The sequence below is a fragment of the Gopherus flavomarginatus genome, chromosome 6, assembly GCF_025201925.1.
Source record: "Gopherus flavomarginatus isolate rGopFla2 chromosome 6, rGopFla2.mat.asm, whole genome shotgun sequence".
Classification (NCBI taxonomy): Eukaryota; Metazoa; Chordata; order Testudines; family Testudinidae; genus Gopherus; species Gopherus flavomarginatus.
The window spans coordinates 118,236,297-118,260,865 of NC_066622.1; the positions used below are offsets into that span (position 1 = coordinate 118,236,297).

At 41.0% G+C, this 24,569-nt stretch overlaps 1 protein-coding gene across 4 annotated transcripts in view; it reads right to left on the bottom strand.

Annotated features, from left to right (window-relative positions):
- EDRF1 (erythroid differentiation regulatory factor 1) overlaps window positions 1-23,090 on the bottom strand; it is a 52,221-nt gene extending 29,131 nt beyond the window's left edge. For 2 of the 4 annotated variants that reach the window (XR_007775142.1, XM_050959294.1), the window contains exons 1-12: window positions 21,843-23,090; window positions 16,296-16,504; window positions 14,630-14,696; window positions 9,117-9,242; window positions 8,442-8,566; window positions 7,840-7,999; window positions 5,847-5,948; window positions 5,426-5,547; window positions 4,053-4,164; window positions 2,072-2,219; window positions 1,877-1,985; window positions 1,394-1,505 (exon numbers count right to left, since the gene is read on the bottom strand). Coding sequence is in view for 3 of the 4 variants with exons in the window: in XM_050959294.1 (XP_050815251.1) it covers window positions 1,394-1,505; window positions 1,877-1,985; window positions 2,072-2,219; window positions 4,053-4,164; window positions 5,426-5,547; window positions 5,847-5,948; window positions 7,840-7,999; window positions 8,442-8,566; window positions 9,117-9,242; window positions 14,630-14,696; window positions 16,296-16,504; window positions 21,843-22,199 (1,749 nt within the window). In the remaining variant the exon portion in view is untranslated. The remainder of the gene's footprint in view (window positions 1-1,393; window positions 1,506-1,876; window positions 1,986-2,071; window positions 2,220-4,052; window positions 4,165-5,425; window positions 5,548-5,846; window positions 5,949-7,839; window positions 8,000-8,441; window positions 8,567-9,116; window positions 9,243-14,629; window positions 14,697-16,295; window positions 16,505-21,842) is intronic. The other 2 variants (XM_050959293.1, XM_050959292.1) reach the window with 2 other exon arrangements.
- Window positions 23,091-24,569: the final 1,479 nt, after the last annotated feature.

Below are 24,569 nucleotides of genomic sequence, written 5' to 3' on the forward strand. Positions count from 1 at the left end.
CATTCGGGAAATAGTAGTAGCTGTTTTGAGGTCCTAATGCATAAATAAGAGCAACTAGTGTGATGAGAACCAGGAGGTGCAGGAAGTCACCACTTAGGTGAAAGGAGGAGCAACAATGAATTTGGAACTACAAGGTCACTTCCTTCCCCTATGCAAGATTAGGTAAAGAATGGAAGACAGTTTGGGATCCCTTCCCCTACCCCCTACAACACTATGTCTAATACCAAAATACAGATGTAATGAAGTAGATAGTGAACGCTAACATCATGGCCTTTACCATGGTGATAGATATACCATTTTAAAAGTGATCCCTGAGCTATAATATTATATTTTAAGATTTTTGTGTCACTTCATAACTCTGATCCATAGCATCCGACTGATAATTTAACTCCCTATGTTCTAAGCTATACATTGAGTCCAGATGACAACCACCATTTGGTTGTTTCAAGATCTGCCTTTCACATATACAGAGTCAGTTTTCATTTGACAACAGTAACAGTCTGAATAAAATGTTTTCAATCTAGGCTAGGAAACTGCCACCTTAAGTGAAATTTTAGAGTAAATACATGAGCTTCAGTGTTAGCTATTTTTCTTTGCAAAGTTTATAATATTTCCTTAAAAAGTATTGTATTGTGGTCTGCAAGTTAATACATTTTACTGTGTGCACAGTTGCTTCAGAGACATCATGGTCCATTCTGCAATTCTACATCTGAGCCCAAAAGCCTCTTTAGATTCTCACAATCTAATACATCATTCTCACAGGGAACAGACTCATAGAGGATGCTGAAAGATACACACAGATCCCGTTATCCTCTGCTGCCAAAATGGAAGCAAGCTCATGTTTGTCAGCAGGAATACTCAGGGCCAGATTTAGAGCAACAAGTCCAGACCTGAGCACCTTCTGGCTGTCTTGTCTATTTAGATTAGATGCTCTTCAGGGCAGAGACTGGTTTCTTAATATGTGTTTGTACAGTGTTAAGCATGAAAGAGCCTTGATCTTGATTACAGAACTTTCAGCCAAAGAAAATTTAATGTGAAGTTTAAATTTAATCATAAGGAGGGATTTTAGATCCATACTGGTGATCTGATCTTCAAAATAAGAAAAGTGAGGTTCTGCCTTAACAAAAAAATAAAAAATAAAAAATAAATCATGCAGGCACATTTGAATTGTCACTTTTCAGCCCAGGAAACTTTTATAACCAAGGCCCACTGTCACTGCATAAGAGGATGAGATGAGCTCACTAACACACTGCAATCACATTGTAATTAATATAGCATTTGGTTACCTTATTAGTGCTTTTAGTTGAAGCTAGATCAACATCTGCATTTTCATTATATACAAGCTACACATCTCTCTGCACTAAAAATAAATGTATTAAAATAGAATTCTTACTTGTGGATGTCTGGCTTTATCCAATAACTTAACGCAATTAAGGAGCAATGTTCTAATGGTGCCATAGTGTTTCCTGTTCTGGTTTTTTTTCATCATCATATTGCAGGCAACTCTAAAAGAAAGTAGTATAAAATAGTAGACATTTCAATGACATTTCTGTGTCTATTTTTTTTTTTGCTTATTAATTTTCTGCACATGTAAGCATTCTACAAATCCCATCTTTTTGAGCAGGCTTCCAGAGAAGGACTCGGGTGACAGAGAAATCCGAGGAATGTCAAGACTCTGATTCAGTTAATATCATGATTTGGCTGGCTGATTGTTGTACGTATAAGGGGAATGTGGTGATGTTTTATGATTTTTGGATTGCATTTTTTAACTGATGGCCAGAGTACCTAGTGCCCAAGACAGACACTTAATGTCTTAATTTAAATCTAAGTAAATAAAATATTGCAACAGAGCTTTGCTTCTGTAAGACACACTTACTTATACAAGAGAACTGCCACTGGCATTGTGAAAGGGTTTTGGTATTTATCTTCGGTTTCTTCACAAAGAGTCGTGAGGTCATAGAGCTTTACTATATCGCTTCCACTTGCTGAAAGAGAAGATTTTTCCATTAGCCAGCCTGACAATATATAGGTCTCAAACATTACTTATTAACCCACCCAAGGAACTGCTTACCTTTAAATAGCCAGTAAGTATGTCCTTCTTTGGTGCAGTTAGATTTCAGAAAAGATAGGATATTTTGAGCAATATCCTTTATCACTTTGGTAGAAAAATTGGAGTTTTCCAAATTGGGAATATCTTCAGTCTTGATCATTTCATATTTCTGTATAGAATGTATTTTAAACACATTTTGAAAAATCCTCATACTACATACTAAGGTTGGCTTTACAAACAGGGAAGCCTTTCATAATCCATTAAACTGAAAACAGGAGTTCCATTATTAATGTTTGGCAATACTGAAAGCCCTCAAAATTATGAGCTATGAATTTAGTGCTGCATCCAATTATGTTTGTGTAATTTTACTACTTACACCCTTTGTACTGTAAATTGCTTCGTGTATGATTCTTTTAATAAAACTACTGGTCAGGACCAAACAAGGTGAAATTCTGTGGTCTCGCATTTAACACACACAGTAATCTCAATAAAATGATGCAGAATGAATGTGGTTATACTGAATATATTGGCTTAGACTATATCAATTACAGTTAATTAACAACTCTGTTGCATCACTATATATTAATAATTTAAATAAAGTTTGTACTGACTGGATAGCAGATCCATACTTTTACTACACACTAGTTTATAACATTTCTGTATTTCCTTTACAAATTTTAAGACTGCTGTATAATTTAAGATTTTTCAAATCTGCAAAATTAAGTTTACATTGAGTTTGGATTTGTACACTTCTTAAAATTTGGAAGTAGTTATAAGAGACACCTATAAATATCAACAAATGATCGTTCAAAATGGAAATGCTGACACTTGGCCCTTTCATGTTTTCCGAGCACTTCAAACAACAGCTTCAACCTCGCTGGCTTCTAGATGCTACCACAATATATATCCTAAATATAAAGATTATGTTAAAAGAACATTGTTCCGATTACAAAGTCAAGCACTCAAAAGTTAAAAACCATCATGAGTTACAGTTGCCCAGGCATCCTTAATTCTACCTCCTTGTGCATCCAGCAGTACACTAAATGAGGCAGGAGTCCTGTGGAAACAAACTACATATGCAATCATGTAATTAGAGACACTATCATAATACACAACAACGATAGAGAATATTAAAGTTTCATCTGTAAATCTGGAATTTCCTAATTTTGAAGTGCTTGACTTTTCAACATAGATAACATTCTTTTAATGTCTGATTTGTAATTTCCTAGGTTTGCGTGTTAGTAAGGAAACAAAGTAAACTAATGCCTGGTCTACACAGGGGAGGAAGGGGGGGGGGGGTGTAATTTATGCAACTTTAGCTACGTGAATAACATAGCTGAAGTCAACGTACTTAGATGTACTTACTGCAGCGTCTTCACTACGGTGAGTCGACTGCTGCCGCTCCCCTGTCCATTCTGCCTACGCTTCTCGATGAGCTGGAGTACAGGAGTCGACAGGAGAGCGCTTAGGGATCGATTTATCGCGTCTAGACTAGATGCAATAAATCGATCCCCGCTGGATTGATCGCTGCCCACTGATCCTGCCAGTAGTGAAGACATACCCTAAATGTCCCCTTCGTGCATCTTCAGCAGGGCTTGAATTCTGAATACCTTCAGTACTAAAACCACATAGTCCAGTACTTCAAATGGAAGAAGTACGTACACCAACTGGCAGCAGGAGGCGGCTGTTAACCCATTTTTGGGTGGTGGGGGAAGAAGGGACTCTTTTTAATTGTTAATCAGTTAAGCCACATCTGAAGAGAATTTCATGGAACTAACAAGAGTGATATCTCTAGCCCCAGGACTTTGTTTGCAGTCAGCCTTTAAAATGTGGCAGGGACAAACAATGGAAGTATACAGTTTCTCAAAAAAAGGTTTATAAGAACTTTTCTAGTGCAATGTTGCTACCAGTTCCCACATACTAACTTCATTGTTATGAATGTATAAGTTGAATTAATCAGAGAATTGGTAAAGTGGACATAATCTAAGACATCAGGACTTACCTGAACAATTCCATTAACATGAAAACACATCACAAGCTCTGGGACATTACATATTAAGTTGTCCAACCAATAGTCGATTCCTGTTAACACGTTTATTGGCTTGTTGTTATCCCTACAACAAAAATATTTCTGGTATTGCTTGGAGCAAATAATTTTTTTTAAGTCAACAGGGCACATCTAGTAGAGGTTTTGTTTGTTTTTTTAAAATCACTAGTTACGATAAATGTCTGTTGAGAGCTTAGCTATGTGTGTCAGTATGAGGAGAACAGAGCAATTGAGGTAAAATGCTTTCATTTGTGACAGAGGTTATATTTTAAAGTAGCACATGGAAGGAGCTATACTAACCACTGTGTTGACACTAGCATCTGTTACTGCTAATGGAATGCATGCACATTACTGCCCTCGCCACTTTAAAATTACAGCCCACACTATTACTGAGATCACCCATAATTGTTCTCCTGAAAAAGTGTTTAGAAATCTAAGGGATTAATAGAATTAGCTGGAACCAAGCACATTGTAAACTTTCTTACACAGTTCTTCCAAGGCACCTTAGTTCTGGGCTGCATTTACAGTGCCCAGCTATGTGAATCCTGGGTGTTTTTTGAACAAAGATGGCCCAAACTGGCTTCAACTTTTTAAGCTTGCCTCCATCTTCCCCACCCTATAAAAGATAGACTTATCTTTCCTCCCAACCTTGCGGTGGGAGACCAGGCTCCTTCACCTATGTATGGGCAAAAAGAACTCACAGCAAGAACAAAAGAATCAGAGAACAGAGCAACTACAACATCAAGTAGATATTTTCAGCTATTTATGGATGGTAATCAGTAACTATATTTTGCATGACATCCAACACTTCAGCATTTGAGCATCTCACAAATATTAATGTATTTATCCTTACAACATCTGTGAAAAGTAGAGAAGCGATACTCCCGTTCTACAAATTGGAGATTAGAGCAAAGAATAAGGGCCCTGATTTTCAGAAGTGTTGAACACCTAAAACTCCAACAAAGGCAATGGGTTGCAGATAGTTGGCACCTCCAAAAATCAGGCCCTAAATGTTTTGCTGAAAGTTACACAAGAAGTCTGAGGAAGGGCCAAAAAGAGAACCAACACATCCTGAGTCGCAATTCAGTGTCTTAGTCACAGAAACACTCTTCTAATACCTTATGAAATTATTACCATTTCAGTATTAGAGTATAAAATTAATCTTTAAATGCAGATTAAGAAATACATTATCCTACAAAATTTATATACATACATATGTATACACACACACACACACACACACACACCCAACCACCCATCCCTGAATATGAAATTGAAGCAACAAATGAGTTGTTTGGGATGCACATCACATTAGTTTAAGAATTCACCTGAGACGCAAACTCACAGCAGGGTATCTTCCACCTCCAAATATAGGCATATTTGATCCTACTAACATGTGAATATCTTCAAAGGTCCACAAGATGTTCCGAACAAAGTCATTTTTAAGTCCCTTTGTTTAAAAAAAGAAAGGATCTATAAATAATCCACTCTTAATTTTTTCTCCATCACAATCCTCAGAATTACTATAAGAAAGCAAGATGCAAAAAAGGCAAATAAAGGGCAGCACAAGACTATGCTATGTGTTCACAGTAACTTAAAAGACCAAGATCACAGATGATAAGAGTTATTTCTACAAAAGGATTTAATTTTTCTCCCCTTACTACCAACCCGAATCCAATTTAGGCCAAATTTAAAATGATTTGTTAAACTGGGGATTGTGTTTCCACTAAGATTCCACATAAAGCATACCTGACTGTTTTCCCCGTCATTGAACAAAGTGCTCAGGTTTTGTTCTTTGGGGGCTGAGGCCACATGCCCCACTACATATGAGGGTTCAAGAGGCACACTTCCCTGTGAAAAGCACAAGGACATAAGGAGTGATTCTGTTGCTGAGGTCAAGTCAGGCCATTTTCAAAAGTATTATATATCTCCCGAACATTAGAAGCATAAAAAAAGTGAAAACCTTAATTCCAACCTTGTTTTGTTTAATGTGTACAATTTTCTTCAGCCAGTGGCTTACTTCAGTTCTTTCTTACTGTAGCTACTGTATTGGAATTCTAGTACAATTTGTTCAAAGTCAGTCTTCACTGTGACAACTTTACCAATGCAATCTCTATGTGGTGATCTAGAGCAGAGAATCTTCATAATTCTTTATCAACCATCTGAGTCATCTAGTGTCCCTATTAGTGGTACTGTCTTCACAAAGGTGGGTGATCATTACCGTCTGAATGTAAACAGAATGCTGGAGTATTTTAAATGTATTAAACTTACATTAATTATGAGGCTACTCTACATGCACAACAAATACTACTTTTCATAACGTATTTAAACATCCATTGCATAGACTGAACTCTTAAAATATTGTACAAAGTCCTTTAACTTCAGAGAACCTTAATATTCAACTCTACTGTTTGATAAGATAAAGAAAGAAAAATCTGGCTCCTATGTTGCACACATTTTCAGCCACAAGTCAATCTCTTTTTGGACCCTTTATGAGCATTTATACTGAGGTCTGGAGCAATACTAACCAATCAAAATGCACATCCAATTGCTTGTATTATATTGTATGAGTTCAGTAGAACCTATTCTACTCGGGGTAGTCAATACTATATGATCTCTGCTTACTTTGATATACAATCACAAAATAGATATTTGCATATGCTCCTTGAATGGCGTAGAGATTAACATCTTTCTGGATGCCTAACTTTCTCTCGTCTTCATTAGTGTAAAGTCCACTACACTTAATAAATTCATAGCCATAATGCAGAAAATTCCAGGTACGTTAGATAAATACATTCTGAATGACTGATTTTAAAAAACTACCAGTCTAAACACACTCTTCTGGTGAGCATCAAGATTTCCTGTTCTTTAACATAAATACAGACCAAGATTTTGCTTCAGTAAGTCTGGATGTTTGCTTTGACATCAATAAATATTGAAATAACATTAACATGCACTGTGAGAAGACTTGAAGAATTTCAGAATTCTCTAAGATTCCAGTTTCATCCACTTCAGCCCATGTCAATGCCACAAATGATGATGATCACCACGCCTCCGCACATCCTCACAGTACCAGAAAAAAGGATAAAATAGAAGCTCAATGGAAAGAACACAGGAAACAGAATAAGGAAAGAGCCATCTTTTTTCAATACGACTGTTGAAGAAACAACACACTGTCAAAATGCAGTTCCTTTAAGATTGTCATTGACTAAAACCAACAAAGAGCAAAAATGCGCAAATACGATTTTTCACACTAACTCAGTATTGCAACACAATGTATGAAAAAAAATCACTTTTCTCAGACCCTCTCATACTTCTGTTTTCTAGGAGCAGGCAGGACATTCAAGTTAAAAATACAGACATATAAATGTATTCCAGTTTTTTATGATCAAGTATACTAAAATGGAGGGCAGATGCTCATTCTGGAATGAAACCCAACATTAGAAATATATATTAAAAAAAACACATTAATCCTATTTAAGGAGAATCAACTATAGGCAAAATTAGTTTTTGATGTCTATCTGTATACAGATCAAAGCATTAGGTACCATATAATACTGCCCAAGGAAAGACAAAAATGGTGCTTTTAGAGTCTAGCTGAGCAAGGCTCCTTCTATGTTAGATTCCGCTTCTTTGGATAAAAGGAGGACTCTTGACTACTACACTTTTATACCTTATATTAGGCACCAAATACCACTTTCCGATAAAAAGGAAGGTCTGTGAAGATTTAATCCATACCAACCTGATTAGAAGAACCTGGATCTTCAGATACTGAAGACATCATTTCAAAAGGGGCTGGCCAGGAAGCTCTTCCTGCTTCATCACTCTCATCAGGAGCTGGATCTTCATGATGCTGTTCTGCAGTGGAAGAAACTGGCTGAGCAGCTCCATCACCATTAATGCTGACAAAAAGACAAACTGGTTAGATATTAAATCTCTCTTTGAATATTTACTGCATTTTATTTTCACAAAAAAGGAGACAGACAAATGTTGATTTAGTTATAAAACTACTCAGAAATACCCATCCTGTAAATTCATCAGCTAGAACAGAAAGACGGGTGTCCAGGATCATATTAAAAATCCTTGAAAATTATGTGTTTTTCCGAGAGAGCAGTACTGCAATGTGTTTTCAGCTAAATCAGGCTTAGATACTAAAATATTTTAAATGAAGAACTTACTTGGCATCAGTGTTATATTCTTAGAATTATATCCTCTCTCGATTTTGTTTTAAGATAAAGAGACAATTTCATATTTTTAACTTTTATTTCAATATAATGAACAAGACAAAAGTAAACTGGGTAGAACTCACAAGTTATGCAAATAAAATTAATATAATCAAACCACCTGTAATATAAAAACTTGGAAAGTATAGCCTTCTGGTACCAGTGTTCTTTACTCTTCTTCTTTCTTTGCCACTTCTGATCTATTAGTCTTTGATAGAACTCTTTTAGCCACGTCCAGTCCCCTGTCTAAGCAGCATAAATAAGCATGAAATTAATGTGAAATAACACATGAACAAAAGAATCTAAGTTAAGCATTTAGCAGATACAGTATAACTACCCAAAATGAAATGGCACAAAATAAAATCTGTTAAAAGATAAGTTTTCACAACAGTGCCTTGACCACTGAACTCTGATGTCAAAATTCAGTTATATTTAACATATTTCAGTGAAATCTACTCTTCAAAAAACAGATTAGTTTCATGCAGTGTTAAAAGACTGAGTAATAGATTTGTAAAACTGTCCAGCAATATCAAAGACATTAAATGAAAAGGTGAAAAGGGGTATTTTAAGCATACAATGCCCTCAGTTAAAAAGATGTCTGATCTGCTAGTGCAACTTGTAGTTCTATAACAACCAGAGAGAATCCACAATAACTAAGTGCTTTGTGAACGTTTTGGTCTTTGTATATAATTCTCGGCAATTTCACTACATTTGCTATACCTTTGTGCTGACAACACTGCACTTGAAATATATATATGCCACGTGGCCAAAGACATTAACAAAACAAATGGTCAACCTGAGATGATCTCATGAAGAGCTCATGAATATCTAGCTCGTCCAGTAAAAGGGTTCGTCCAATACGGTGTACTGCCATGCTCACATGTGACTTGCTGTACGGTATCTTCAGAAGTTTTTTAATGTTCTTGCAAAAAAGACAAAAACAGAAAAGTTATATTCCCCACAATTACACTGAATTATAAAGAGAAGATTAGTAATTAGAGTGTTCAAAAAAAAAAAAAACAGGTATCATGAGTGGGGAAAAAAATAGTAAAAAATTTTTTAAGAAGGACAAGTCTCTCTCTTTTTTTTTCCTCCCTAAAATACCTTCATTCAGCCATCTAACACTCCTGAACCGAACCTCAACTAGGTTTTCAGAAAGCCTTGTTTCTTATCTGACAGTAACAAAAGGCATCATTTCTGAAGGCAAAAAGACCATCTTGTAACTCCGCCCCCATTTTCCACCTTCTGTGTTTCTCTCTCTGGCTTTCCTCTCCCTCCTCTTGCTCCTCTGGCCATGCCTTGCCGCTTTTGATTTTAGCTGTAGCTCTAATAGTCCCCTCTGAGGAAGTAACCCATTGTGGCAGCATGGTGTATCAATATGGCTACGCTTTAGTCATGGGTATTTTCAGTCAAAGTCATGGACAGGGCAAGGGCATAAAAAAAAATTCAGGCCGGTGACCTTTTCATGACTTTGACTATACACTCCTCCCCAAGGTTTAGTCAGGAGTGGGGACAGCCCAGGGGTGCTGTGGGTGCTCGGGGGGCCCTAGGCAGAGGCATAGCTAGGCAGCTCTGTGCACTGCCTCCACCCTGAGTGCCCACTCCGCAGCTCCCATTGGCCAGAAACCATGGCCAATGGAAGCTGCGGGGGCGGTGCCTGCAGGCAGGAGGCAGCATGCAGGGCCACTGGCCATGCCTCCGCCTAGGAGCCGAGGGATGTTGCTGCTTCTGGGGAGCTCCCCTCGCCACCCAGAGCCCTCATCCCCTCCCACGCCCCAATGCCCTCCCACACCCAAACTCCTACTGCTTGCTGATGCTGGGGGCCCGAGACTGCCCCAGCAGCAGCCAGCACAGCCGGCCAGGAGCTGCTCAGGTGGCCCTCAGGCAGCAACTAAGACTGCAGCAGCCAGTGTGATCAAGCACTAAAGATCAGGATTGCTTGTCTATAAAGTTAAATCACGGCCAGAAAATCTCTCTTCAAACTAGTACAGTCAGAATGGATCATTAAGCAACTGGAGTCTAATTTACACTGCAAGTGGAAGTTGTCCTTGCTTGCCAACGAAGTTGTAATAACAAATGTATGTGCTCATCACTAGTTTAAGCAGAGCCCATTCCTATAGAAGTAGTATATCTGGGAAAAAAACAAAACAAAAAAAAACACCAAAGCCTTTGATATCAGCTGTCAGCACTCAAGATATTACTACTCAGTATGCTACTAATTCAACTGCAGGACCACAGGGCCCAGGGGTCCTAGTTTTGGACCAGGACACCATCGTGTAGGCACTGTACAAATAGAATAAAAAAAGCACCAAGAAGCTTACAGTCTAAGCATAGGACAAGAGACAACTGATGGATACAAACCAACAGAGTAAAAGGAAGATTGGTATCATGATGAGCAGTGGTCTCAGCAATTTAGCCATCATCAAGTGTTTAGCAGGCTGCACAGAAAAGGAAAGTTTTAAGTACTGTTTTGAAGGATGATGTATTAGCTACTTGTAAACATCTGTAAAGCTATCTCCCAAGCACCTCCTCCATGGTTGGGAGAAAGATGCTTGTTTGAAACTTTAGCAAATGGGAGATGATGGCATCATGGGGGGATCAGAGGCTGGAGTCAACATCTCAGGAGTGAATAAGAGATAAACAGAGAGGATAGGCCATGAAGGACCTTGAAAGCAAAGACAAGCAGCTTATGTCTGATTTGACAGAGAAGCAGGAGCCAGTGAAGGAATGACATGGTCAAAGCATGGTGGATAGAAAAATTACCTTTGCAGCAGCATTCCGAATGGATGAGAGCAAGACCAGAGAGAAGGATGATGAATTAATTGAACCTAGACCAGAATTTAATTGTAGATGGATAGGAGAGTCTGTACAGTGCAGATTTTTTCAGTCTGACATCTCTAAGATTTAGATATAGCCTGGATGTAGAAGCAGACACCCAGTTCAAGAGCCTAAATGACAGGCAGAATGGAGCTGATGTCCACAGTGATTGAAAAATTAGAGTTGGAAGGGGAAGATTAAGAACTCTGTTTTAGCTGCTTTGAACTTGAGCCCACAGCTAGACATCCATGAGATGTCAGAGAGACACATCAAGATTTTAGATTGGACAGAAGGAGACAGGTCTGGAGTACAGAGGTAGATTTCAGAATTGTCAGCATAGAGATGACAGTTGAATTTGTTTGCAGGTGAAATTACCCAGAGATAAGGTGTAGAAAGAGAAGAGAAGGGGACCAAGGACAGATCCCTGTGGAACCCCCATAGAAAGTTGTTGGGGAGAGAGGAGGATCCTTCACAGAACATGCCGAAGGAGTAATGAGAGAAGTAGGAACAGAATCATGAGAGGACAGAATCACAAAAGACAAGATTTCAAGAAGAGGAGCATGGTTGACAATGCCAGAAGTGGCTGACAGGTCAAGGAGGCTGAGGATGTAGTACTGTTTCTGAGCGTTGGCTAAGAAAAAAAAGTCATCAGACACTTTAGACACACAAGGTGGTCCAATAAAAAGTATTACTTCACCCACTTTGTCTCTCTAATATCCTGAGACCAACACAGCTACAATTACAACACGTACAACAATTAATGACTTTGGCAAGGACAGTTTCAGTGAGTGGTCACCCCATGAAATTAACAGGCAACAGGTTTCAGACAAACAAAATGAAGTAATTCTTCACATAATGCACAGGCAACCTGTGGAACTCGTTGTCAGCAATTGTTGTGAAGGCCAAAACTATAACTGGATTCAAAAATGAATTAGATAAGTTCATGAAAGATAGTCACTGATGGATCTATTAGCCAAGATTATCAGGGATGCAACCCCATGCTCTGGTTGCCCCTAAACCTCTGATTGCCAGAAACTGGGAGTGGATGACAGGGAATGGATCACTTGACATTGCTCTACTCTATTCATTCCCTTTAAAACATCTGGCATTGGCCACTTTTGGAAGACAGGATACTGGACTAGATGGACCACTGGTCTGACCCAGTATGGCCATTCTTATGTTATGTTGAGTGCAAGAGGGGAAACCAGATTGGAGATGATCTAGGCTGGAACTGGAAGAGAGGAACTCCAGACAGCAATTGTAAGCAATGCATTCAATGAGCTGAGACAGGAAAGGGGAGGGGGGTGGTAGTTGGAGATGCAAATAGGGTAAAAGGGGGGGGGTAGTTTTTTTCTGTTTGTTTTATTTAAGATGGAAGAGACTAAAGCATGCTTGTATTGTGAGGGGAAAGAGCCAGAGGAGAGTGCAAGGTTCAGGGAAAGAGTAACAGAGGAGATGAGAGTAGGCACAGTGAGATCAGTAGATGGAATGTGGCCACTGAGGTGTTAAAGGAGCAGTGCAGACAAGAATCTTCTGTGTCTGTGATAGGGAGGGAGGGAGGAGAGAGTTGTTGAAAAGGAATGGAAGGGAAGCTGAGCAGGGGAAAGAATTTTCTCTTGGAATAAATTTATGAAATTCTGTGTGGAAAGAAGTAGAGACAAGATGGCAAAAAGGTGGCTGAGACTGCAGACATGAGATTCTCTCCCAGATTCACTCCCCAGATTTCCTAGTAGGAATCTTACCAAAAAAAAAAATATTTCTTCCTAAACAGCACTTGCAAATTGGTTTCTCAATCTGTCTAAGTTTCATAAATTAGAAAAGTATTGCAAATGGATTAAAAAATATTAAATTTGAATCCTACACTACCAATATTAGAGCTATTTCAACTAGCACATACTAACTCAGAGCTCACAGAAGTCCCTTTTAGTTGATGTTAACTGAAAAGAAAACCTCCAAAGCTTTTAAAATGAGAGGGATTTTTAAGTGAAAAAGGTTTGCATGAATACGGTAACAGCAAGTTAAGAACATAAGAATGGCCGTACTGGGTAAGACCAAAGGTCCATCCAGTCCAGTATCCTGTCTACCAACAGTGGCCAATGCCAGGTGCCCCAAAGGGAGTGAACCTAACAGGTAATGATCAAGTGATCTCTCTCCTGCCATCCATTTCCACCCTCTGACAGAGTCTAAGGACATCATTCCTTACCCCATCGTGGCTAAAAGCCATTAATGGACTTAACCTCCATGAATTTAGTTGACTGAGTTATTGTTACTCAGGATCACAAAAATGAAAGCAGAGGAAAGAGAAGTTGAAAACATAAGTTAGATGTTGAATATGCTACAGAAAACCAAATTCTCATAATGAAACATTAAAGAGAAAATGTGGATTCATGTTTAAATGTTATTGCATAATACTGCCACAGAAAATACAAGGTTAGTTATATAATATTAATTATGCAAAGAAATGTTTTAAATGCTTGAATTTAACATAAGAGATTTTCAAAGCAAAAACAAAACCCAACCCCCCACCCAAGAACTAATTCCAAAATATTGTATTTCTGTAAGCCCTACAAATATCTTTATTTGGAGATAATGATCATCTTGTGCTAATACTTTTGAGAGTACAACAGATAATATAGCTGTCATATAAGCAAATGATAAGTGTCTGAGTATTTATCAGAATATTTAATTATCAAGGTAAAACAGGAGGCTCTATTTTAAAAGCAGGAAAGGTTGGTCCCATAACAATATTATTCCACTGATAAGTGTTTTGGATATACAAAAATGCCTCACTTAGATGCAAATATTTTGTTGGAGGGCCGTTGGCACAGTGGATAAGCAGTTGTCGCCATACCATTACTGACCTACTGAGTTCCAAATAAGGGTATAGGGAACAGACCTCTTGTAGGAGCTTTCAGACAGCAAGTCAGGGAACAGCTTGGCAATGGGTCTTCCCGAGATACTCACATTTGACTAGGTGTGGGTATAAGCTACTAGAATGCTCTTCCCCTATTGCTAACTTGAGTTAGATATAGTAGAATTTACTGTAATACATTCAAATAGGCTACTGAAGTAGTCCTCGTCATGCTCTCATTCAGATCAATAGCAAAACTCCCACTGACTTTATGGGGACAATATAATGAATGCTTGATTTTAGCAGCTCACTATTTCAACTTTTCCCCCCAAATGTAAAATTATTGGGGGGGGAGGGCAATTTTCTTTTTCCCTCCTCTTTGCTTCTCACCTTTCCTCAATGCTTTTCTGTCCATCTGTATCTTTGGGAATGTCTACACTGCAAATAAAAACCTGAAGCTATTTGTACTTTATTCGTTCAGTTGTCACAACCATAAGCAAATAGCCAAAGTGAAATAAGGTTTTCTTAAATAATTTAACTAAATAAAATATTACTAAATAAAACAAAGTCACTGTAGCATAAGCCATAATCAAGATACAATTACAAAACTGAACAATTATTGAAGTATAAACTGCACATACCTCAGAATCGGACACAACATCCACATCATTTCCAACTGAGTCAATGAAGTCATATGCCATGCCAAAGCTATTTTAAAAAAATTGGAAGTTTAAACCATTGCATTTTGACATTTAAAACATAACTGCTTGTTCCTCAAAGTACATAGTGACTCTCTAAGAAAACCCATTCTTTCATAGTTATAAAAAAATTAAAAAAAGAGAGAACCTACAGAGCCATTACAAAGTACAATGGGATCTGAGCTCTAAACGCCACAAAATTATTTTGAAGTTACAAGTTGTTTCTTTGAAGCCATCTTTAAATTGTTCTTGAAATCCAGTTTTCAGTTACTACAAAACACAACTTGTTAGAGAGATAAGGCAACTATACAAGATGCTTTATTTGTTTTGTAACGGAAAGGAGGCGAGTTGCAATAAAAGTGTTAGCATATCATGAAAAGTGGTTATTTGCCAGAAGGGAATAAACATTCATTTTCCAAGAGTTTGTGTTCTTTTAAGTGATTAAAACTGGAGGAGCGAAACCGTGTTTAAGAGCTGTTCTTCTTCTTCCTTTCATTTAAGATAATGTTGACTATTTTATTATTTTTAAAACTTAAATAAGTTTTATGGAAAATGACTCAGTAACAGAACAGCCTAATTTTAATAAACACAACACCCTTACTGTTTGTCTGCTTTATTTAAAACCTGTATCTCTCCAGGTTGCATGTAATTCAAAGAAGAGCATTTCCTACGTAGACCACTTTTTCAAATTGAGATGAATGCGCCATCTATCTTAATGTGACCAGAGACATTCACACAGCCCTGAACTGGTGCTTTAACTACTAGAATTTGGTGTTTCCCTTGGAAATTTGTACATTTCCATCTGTGAACAATTCTGAAAGTAAAGATAGGAATTCACTAGCCTACCTAATCAAAACGTATGTATTAAGTCTGCCCACTGTTTAATGTTTTTTTAAAGATTAGAGGTAAAATTTCCTGCTTAGCACAGGGTCCACAAGAGTTATGCGCCACTTAAGCATTAATCTGGCAATTTAAGAGGTGTGAGCCCTGTGTGATTTCCATCCTACATGCCAATCTGCTTCAGCAGATCATCTCAGATTTGACACTGGCTGTGATACAAGAGACATTTTTTTCCATTGCTGAACTTACCTTGTCCAATTTCCAAAATATCAAACCACCATGTTTTCCTAATTATTTTTCTTAGGTATTTGCTACCTATTTTTATTTTTAAAACATACATTTATTGTAGGCATGGCAAGAAAATATCCATAAATATGTCCATTCCTATTGCTGAATTTCCAAGCCGTCAGCCAATTTCTGACCTATAGTCAGGAGGCTACAAATTTATTTCAGAATATTATTCTTTTTTCCTTATATGATCAAAGAGTAGAATTCCTATTACAACTCAGTCAGTCTAGCCTGACCAACTGATACCATCCAATTGCATGTCTGTAGTCAACGTGAAATGAGTTTGATCGTCTCAGTCCAGTTGCCAGCATACACATCACAAAATCTACCATCATAATTGGTATTCTTAATCACCTCCTTAACAAGAAGGATTAAAGCATATTGGGTGAGGGAAGGCAAAGGAGAGTGCAAAGACAAAGAAAGAAGGAGAAACAGAAGGGATAGCAGAGAATAGGACAATTTGTAGTGATGTCAGTGTTACCTTGAAAACAGTTTGCTCTTCTTGCTGTTGCCAAGAATGGTTGTTCCTGCTGGTCCCAATTTGGCGCTTTCACGTAACCAATTGGCAGGTGGAAGTTTCAAATCAGTCTTTTCTTGAAGACGGGCAAATGCTGCTTGTGGTGGGGCAGACGAGTATTTCACCACAGCACTGCTTTTTACTTCGTTACCTCCAAGAAATAACACCGATCCCTAGTTTGCAGAACAGAAATTAGAGTCCTTCATTCACAAATTAGTTTCTTAAAAAGTTACTAGACTTTACTTGATGTAAGTTCAATTCTATTAACTGATTATACTAGAAATACAATTAGCAACAGGCCATTTTCTACCCAACTTAATTAATGCCTAATCCTGTAAAGATTTACACATTTAACTTCACACGTTGTAATGAGTTCCACTGACTTCAGTAGTATTCTTAAGCATATGCTTAACTTTATGTATTGGGAGAAATGCTACTGAAGTCAGTGGACTTACTAGAGTGTAAAATAAAGCACATGCTTTTAAAATCTTTGTATGATTTAAATTAAAAAACACACTGCAGAACACTGGTCTCATTACAGATTAAGTATAACAGTGAAAAGCATTACGTGCTTGTGATAACCTTAGTCCCAGATTTGGACCTTAGCGTCCAAAATATGGGGGTTAGCATGAAAACCTCCAAGCTTAGTTACCAGCTTGGACCTGGTACCTGCTGCCACCACCCAAAAAATTAGAGTGTTTTGGGCACTCTGGTCCCTCTGAAAAACCTTCCCTGGGGACCCCAAGACCCAAATCCCTGGAGTCTCACAACAAAGGGAAATAATCCTTTTTCCCTTCCCCCCTCCAGGTGCTCCTGAAGAGATACACAGACACAAGCTCTGTGAAACTACACAGAGGGACTCCCCCTCTCTGTTCCCAATCCTGAAAACAAAAAGTACTTTCCTATTCCCCCAGAGGGAATGCAAAGTCAGGCTAGCAATCCAACACACAGATCTCCCCTTGATTTCTTCCTCCCACCAATTCCCTGGTGAGTACAGACTCAATTTCCCTGAAGTAAAGAAAACTCCAACAGGTCTTAAAAGAAAGCTTTATATAAAAAGAAAGAAAAATACAAATGGGCTCTCTGTATTAAGATGATACAATACAGGGTCAATTGCTTAAAAGAATATTGAATAAACAGCCTTATTCAAAAAGAATACAAATCAAAGCACTCCAGCACTTATATTCATGCAAATACCAAAGAAAAGAAACCATAGAACTTACTATCTGATCTCTTTGTCCTTACACTTAGAAACAGAAGACTAGAAAGTAGAAAGTACTTCTCCAAAGCTCAGAGAAAGCAGGCAGACTCACAAAAGACTTAGGCCATGTCTACATCTAAAATTTTGCAGCGCTGGTTGTTACAGCTGTATTAGTACAGCTGTATAGGGCCAGCGCTGCAGAGTGGCCACACTTACAGCAACCAGCGCTGCAAGTGGTGTTAGATGTGGCCACACTGCAGCGCTGTTGGGCGGCTTCAAGGGAGGTTCGGGGAACGCGAGAGCAAACCGCGGCGAAGCTGGTCTCCTTTCCCGGTTTGCTCTCTCGTTCCCCGAACCCCGAGCAAGCAGGTCTCCTTCCCTGCGGTTTGCAGGGTGGTTCGGGGAACGCGAGAGCAAACCGCGGCGAAGCTGGTCTCCTTTCCCGGTTTGCTCTCGCGTTCCGGAACCACCCTGCAAACCGCAGGGAAGAAGACCTGCTTGTTCGGGGAACGCGAGAGCAAACCGCGGCGAAGCTGGTCTCCTTTCCCGGTTTGCTCTCGCGTTCCCGGAACCACCCAGCAAACCGCGGGGAAGGAGACCTGCTTGCTCGGGGGTTCGGGGAACGCGAGAGCAAACCGGGGAAGGAGACCAGCTTCGCCGCGGTTTGCTCTCGCGTTTCCCGGAACCACCCTGCAAACCGCAGGGAAGGAGACCTGCTTGCTCGGGGTTCGGGGAACGCGAGAGCAAACCGCGGCGAAGCTGGTCTCCTTTCCCGGTTTGCTCTCGCGTTCCCGGAACCACCCAGCAAACCGCAGGGAAGGAGACCTGCTTGCTCGGGGTTCGGGGAACGCGAGAGCAAACCGGGGAAGGAGACCAGCTTGATTACCAGAGGCTTCCTCAGGTATGCTGGGATACCTGCTTATTCCACGGAGGTCAAGAAAAGCGCTGGTAAGTGTCTATATTTGATTACCAGCACTGGATCACCAGCGCTGGATCCTCTACACCCGAGACAAAACGGGAGTACGGCCAGCGCTGCAAACAGGGAGTTGCAGCGCTGGTGGTGCCCTGCAGATGTGTACACCTCCTAAGTTGCAGCGCTGTAACTCCCTCACCAGCGCTGCAACTTTCTGATGTAGACAAGCCCTTAGACACTCAATTCCCTCCACCCAAAGTTGAAAAAATCCGGTTTCCTGATTGGTCCTCTGGTCAGGTGCTTCAGGTGAAAGAGACATTAACCCTTAGCTATCTGTTTATGACAGTGCTGACATAAATAAGGTTTTATAATTACATTTTTAACTACTGTACCTCAGTCCTAGTGTAAATATACTATTACTAACACAACTGAAGACTGTGTATCACAAGTCAGACAACCTTAACTAAGTACATGTGCAGCTATGTGCTCTGCTTATATTAGCGTCTTTCATTTTAAGCCTCCCAAGGTGTTTTATACCTATATGCAGAATATGCATCATTCCCACAAGATTAGTAGTAACCAACCTGTATCAGCATACCGCATAACATCTGAACATCAGAATAAGAAAAAACAAACAGCAACATAAATGCATTTTAAGTATTACCACATAGAAAACGGAAACAAGCCCTCCTTATGGTGTCCAGCTGTTTTGCAATGTGCCAGTTGCTCATTCTCTACCACAGAGGTTAATGCTTTGAGCAGTAATATGTATGCTGTGTGTAGGAAAGGTCCTGATTCTGCAAATGAATCTGAGTGAACAGACCCTTAAGCCCAGGCAGACCCCCAAAAGACCTGAACTGGGGCCTGTCCCTGTAAGTCTCTTTACTAGAGCTTCTAGTTTGACAATGCTGCATACAATAGGTGTAAAGTCTAAATATGCAACAGTCATGCATAGCAAAAGTAACCAGTAATCTCTTATGTGACAACAAAGATGAAAATTCTTTTAGATGATTGCCTCAGGGCAGCTTCATTTCATCTACACTGGGATTTCTGACACTTGTGTAGCTGCACCATGCAAACTCTTACTCTAGATAGTTTATACTGGTACAGTTTACTGTAATTTGAAACTGAAGCGAACTTCCCCAGATCAGATCTACACTAGGGATTTGCACTAATTAAGCTATACTAGAAGCTGAAATCCTAATTTAACAAGGTTATTTTTATCGGTCTTGTACAGAACCAAATACTCTCAGTGCACAGTAAATAAATAATAAAAACTGATTATCTTGTAGAGCCACGCATTTGTAATATTCCTTTTTATAAGAAGGGTTAGCAACCCTGAGTTTAGTGAGACCAGAGGGACCCCTATATTTCAATTTCTAATTACTATTTTCAGAGGGCTTGGCTTTGCAACCCAATGGGGCACACAAGCATAGATAACAACAGTTACAGTATGGCTAAACGCAACAAAGATTCAATAGCTATGCCCCAAACCCTAGTTTTGGCTGTTGCATTAAAATACCAAAGAAATATTAAGGAGAGTAGGATTTTTTTTTTTTTTTTTTTTTTTTGCGGGGGAGGAAGAGGGGAAGTCAGAGAAAGGAAAATGAAGGCAGGCAAGAAGGGGAAATGGTTTGAAGAGAAAAAAGAGAATTTAAGGCTACAGTGGTTTCTTTATTGAAAAACATCCTAACAGTGGCTCTGGAGAGCGCCTCTTCTTTCCCCTGCAGCTCATGCACCACAGCACTACACAGAGTAATTTGGCATACTAGGAAGTTTGCATTGTGGTAGCAGTTCATCATTATCCTCACAGGGTATGTCAGTTTACTACATGTTTGCTGTGTTGTTTTAGCTGCGTTGGTCCAAGGACTCCAGGAGAGTGAGGTAATATCTTTTATAGGCTCAATGTCTGTTGGTGAAAGAGACAAGCTTTCAAGCTATACAGAGTTCTTCTACAGGTCTGGAAAAGGCACTCAGAGTATCACAGCTAAATACAAGGTGTAACAGGTGTCAAACTGCAGTGTCGGCAGCAATGCACCCCACCTCCTAAACTGACTGAATTGTACCTAAGGGGTGTTCTCTAGAAGTCATTCCTACTGTGACAGGAGAGAAACTGAAGCTAGATGTGTGGTGTTATGAGTTACGCTGAAAGAGGATGGCTAATGAACCCTCTCTAATTGTATATAGAACACTTACTAATAATTGCCAACGTTTAAAAAGCAGCAAAGAATCCTGTGGCACCTTATAGACTAACAGACGTTTTGGAGCATGAGCTTTCGTGGGTGAATACCCACTTCCTCAGATGCATGAGGAAGTGGGTATTCACCCACGAAAGCTCATGCTCCAAAACGTCTGTTAGTCTATAAGGTGCCACAGGATTCTTTGCTGCTTTTACAGATCCAGACTAACACGGCTACCCTCTGGTACTTAACGTTTAAAAAGGCACCTTTACGTGTTTACCTTGAAATCAGGTCACCTCTATGAAGCAGAATCCAGTGAAAGAAATTGAACTCAGCAGTGATCACTGCAAGGTGCAATGTTGAAAAGATAAACAGATGTCTATTTTCTAAATTTAGCACTTTTTATCAAAGTACTTTACAATCACTCCCTCATCCTAGAGAAATATATTCCGAGCAACTCCTCTGGAGTAGGCCCATATTTATTTCTCCCTCTTCAAGACAGGGAAAGGAAAACAAGTGATTAAGTCTGTTTCCCAAAGTCAGGGAGGGTTTGTGTCTAGAATGAATTTGAGTGTGCCTGGCATCCAGGGCTGTGCTCAGACTATGTTCCTCTTCCCTACTTTGCACTTACGGCTTGTACAAATTATCACTTATGTTGGTATAACTTGTGTCCCGCAGGAGTGTGAATAAGCCGGCTCTCCTCTGTCAACATACAGTGTCTTCACCAATGCGCTAGAGTGGCACAGTTGCATCAGTGCAGCTGCACAGCGTTTAGTGTACACTATTCCTAAGTGGCAGCCCAGTCCATGTGTCAAAAGAAAACCCAGGGGTGGAGTGAGACAATCACTTCACAGCGCACTCCTTATAACTGTAGGTATGGAGAGCTGAAGGCTGACAGGCACCGAGACAATGGGAAACTGCCACCATGTCAGTGTGCCTGAGTGACAGGTGCCAACCGGGCCGCATGCTGGCAGACGGTGCGGGTGGCCATGCCCCCGGCTTGCTGACACCCCCTCCCACGCACCTCAGGGGGATACAGTGGACAGAGCCTAGGGGTGAGTCCGCAGGGCAGACTCCCCGCCGTGTGTGTAGACGGGGGAGAGGAGCGGGCACCTCGGCTCCAGGACATCGTGTGAGGGGGTGCGGGAGCGCAGCCCACGAGCGGACCGGGCCCCACCGAAGCGCGAGCTCCCCGCGTGGGGGAGGCTGCCGCTCACCTGCTTCAGCTCCTCTGGGTCTCCCGTCAGCGGGCCGGGCCCCGCTACATCGCTTCCCGCGGCGGGGCCCGCTTCGGTACAGGCTCCCCGGGGCGTGGGGGGCCCCGTGCCCTCCATTGGCTCTGGCCTCGCAGTCAGCCCGACCCCGGCGCGCGCAGGCTGCCGCAGAACCGGAAAGAGCTTGAAGCCGCGGCTGCCGCCAGCAGCCCAAGCAGCAGAGGGGGAGGGGAGAACGGAAGTCTCGCGGAGAAGGCTTCTTCTCGCGGGACTTGGCGAGAGCGGCTGGCTACGGGCACTGCCGCTGCTCTTGTGTAAGTTCGCGGATGTGCTTGGGCACGTGCGTCTCGGGCCGGGCATGTCCGGGCGCCGCTCTCCGGGGCTCCAGCTAAGGCTCCACTATGGAAGGCGGCTTGTTTCATGGCCGTGCCTGTGACCCTCTTAAAATTAACAGCAATGAATCTGTTGCACGTTGGGGTGTGTAGAACGGGCGCCCGTGCAGAGTGCAGGAGCCATCCGAAAAGCTAAGCGAACGTTAGGGGTCATTAGGAAAGGGCTAGACAGTAGGAAAATAGCATAAATCCATTGGATGCCCACAGTTTGAGCACTGTGTGGCGTTCTGGCCATCCCAGCCAGCCAGAGCTATATTAGAGCTGTGGAAAGTACAGAGCAGGGCAACACAAATGGTTGGGGTAGGGAACAGCTTCTGTATGAGGCGAGTTTAAAAAGACTGGGACTGTTCAGTTTAGAAAAGAGCTGACTAAGGCGGGATATGGTGGCTATAAAATCATGAATGGTATGGAGAAAGTGAAGAGGGGAGTGTTATTTACCCCTTCACAAATCATAAAGAACCAGGTGTTGCCCAATAAAATTAATAGGCAGCAGGTTTAAAACAAACAAAAAGAAATACCTCTTGAACTCATTGATGGGAGTGATGTGAAGGCCAAAAGTATAACTGGGCTCAAAAAAAATTAGATAAGTTAATGGAGGGTAGGTCCATCAATGGCAACTAGCTAAGGTGGTTAGAGCTACAGCTCTATGCTCTGAGTCAAACTTCTGGTGGCCAGGAGCAGGGACTGGACAACAAGGGATGGATCATTTGATAATTGCCCTGTTCAGGTCATTCATTCTGAAATATCTGGCACCGGCTACTGATGGAAGACAGGATATTGGGCTAGATCAGGAATGGGCAAACTTTTTGGCCTGAGGGCCGCATCTGGAAATAGAAATTGTGTGGTGGGCCATGAATGCTCACAAAATTGGGGTTGGGGTGTGGGAGAGGGTGAGGGATCTGGCTGGGGGTACGGGCTCTGGGGTGGGGCTGGAAATGAGTTTGGGGTGTAGGAAGGTGCTCCAGGCTGGGGCTTAGAGGGCGGAAGGGGGATCAGAGGGTTGAGGCACAGGGAGAAGCTCGGGGGTGCAGGCTCTGGGCAGCACTTTCCTCATGCAGCTCTTGGAAGCAGCAGCATGTCCCTTCTCCAGCTCGTATGTGGGGGTGCAGGCTGGTGGTTCTGCATACTTCCCTGTCCACAGGCATCATCCCTGCAGCTCCCATTGGCTACGGTTCCTGGCCAATGGGAGCTGTGGGGGCGGCATTTGGGGTGGGGGCAGTGTGCGGAGCGGAGCCCCCTGGCTGCCCCTATGCGTAGGAGCCAGAGAGAGGCCATGCCACTGCTTCTGGGAGCTGCGTGGAGTGTGGCAAGCCCCAGACCCCACTCCCTAGCGGGAGCTCAAGGGCCAGATAAAAATAGCTGGCGGGCTGGATGCGGCCCGTGGGCCGTAGTTTGCCCACCCCTGGGCTAGATGGTGTATTGGTCTGACCCAATATAGCTATTCTTATGTTCTTACAGTAAGCTATCTCCATGAGCTTCCTTAATATTAAGACTAATGGCATCCAAATTATTGCTTTGATCTGTAGTTACCAGACATTCTTTAGCAGATGCTTACAGTACTCTGACTAGTCAGTTTAAATTGTGTGTAAATTGTATGACTAAAGCCTGGAGGTATGTTTGGTAGTATAATTTAAAATTGAATGACAGCTTTTTGACACCTAGATGAGCTTAGGTAGTTACCTACAAGTGACAGATTTTTGCACTTTTATTTACATTTTCTCTTTAGTTAATGCAGTTCTTATTCACGCATCTCACTATCCATGTGTGTTCTTTTGTTAGCTAACTAGTGAGATGAGATGTAGAATATGAAAGCACCAGGAGCTTTGGCCCAGAATCTCAAAGGTATTTAGGCATGCAACTCTCATTAAAATAAATGGTAGTTACCTGTCTAAATACCTTTGAGGATCTGGACATTTGTACTTGCCTGCAACAAATGGCTTGCAATGATCCGAACCATTCATATATAGTGTCGGTTTTTTCTTGCTGCATTTGCCACCATGGCATTTAATTCCCTTTAAAGTTAGACTAACCTGTCCACATTTCATAAAACAAGCCAGCATAATCTAAAATGCAAATGTCATTCTCTGAGCAGTTTATTAGAAGTGTTGTCTAGTCTCTAGATTAGTCAGGACTTCTGGGTTCTACCTACAGTTGTGCCAAAACTCATTGTGTGATCTTTAGCAAATACTTCACCTCTCTATGCCTCCTTTCTCTGTCTGTAAAATGGGCAAAGCAGCCCTAGTATTCAGCTGACTGTTATTCTTCACTTCCCTTAACAAAAATTGTTGTGAAGTGTTGCTAAACAAAAGAAAATGCCTGCCATGTCCACCTCAGAGTG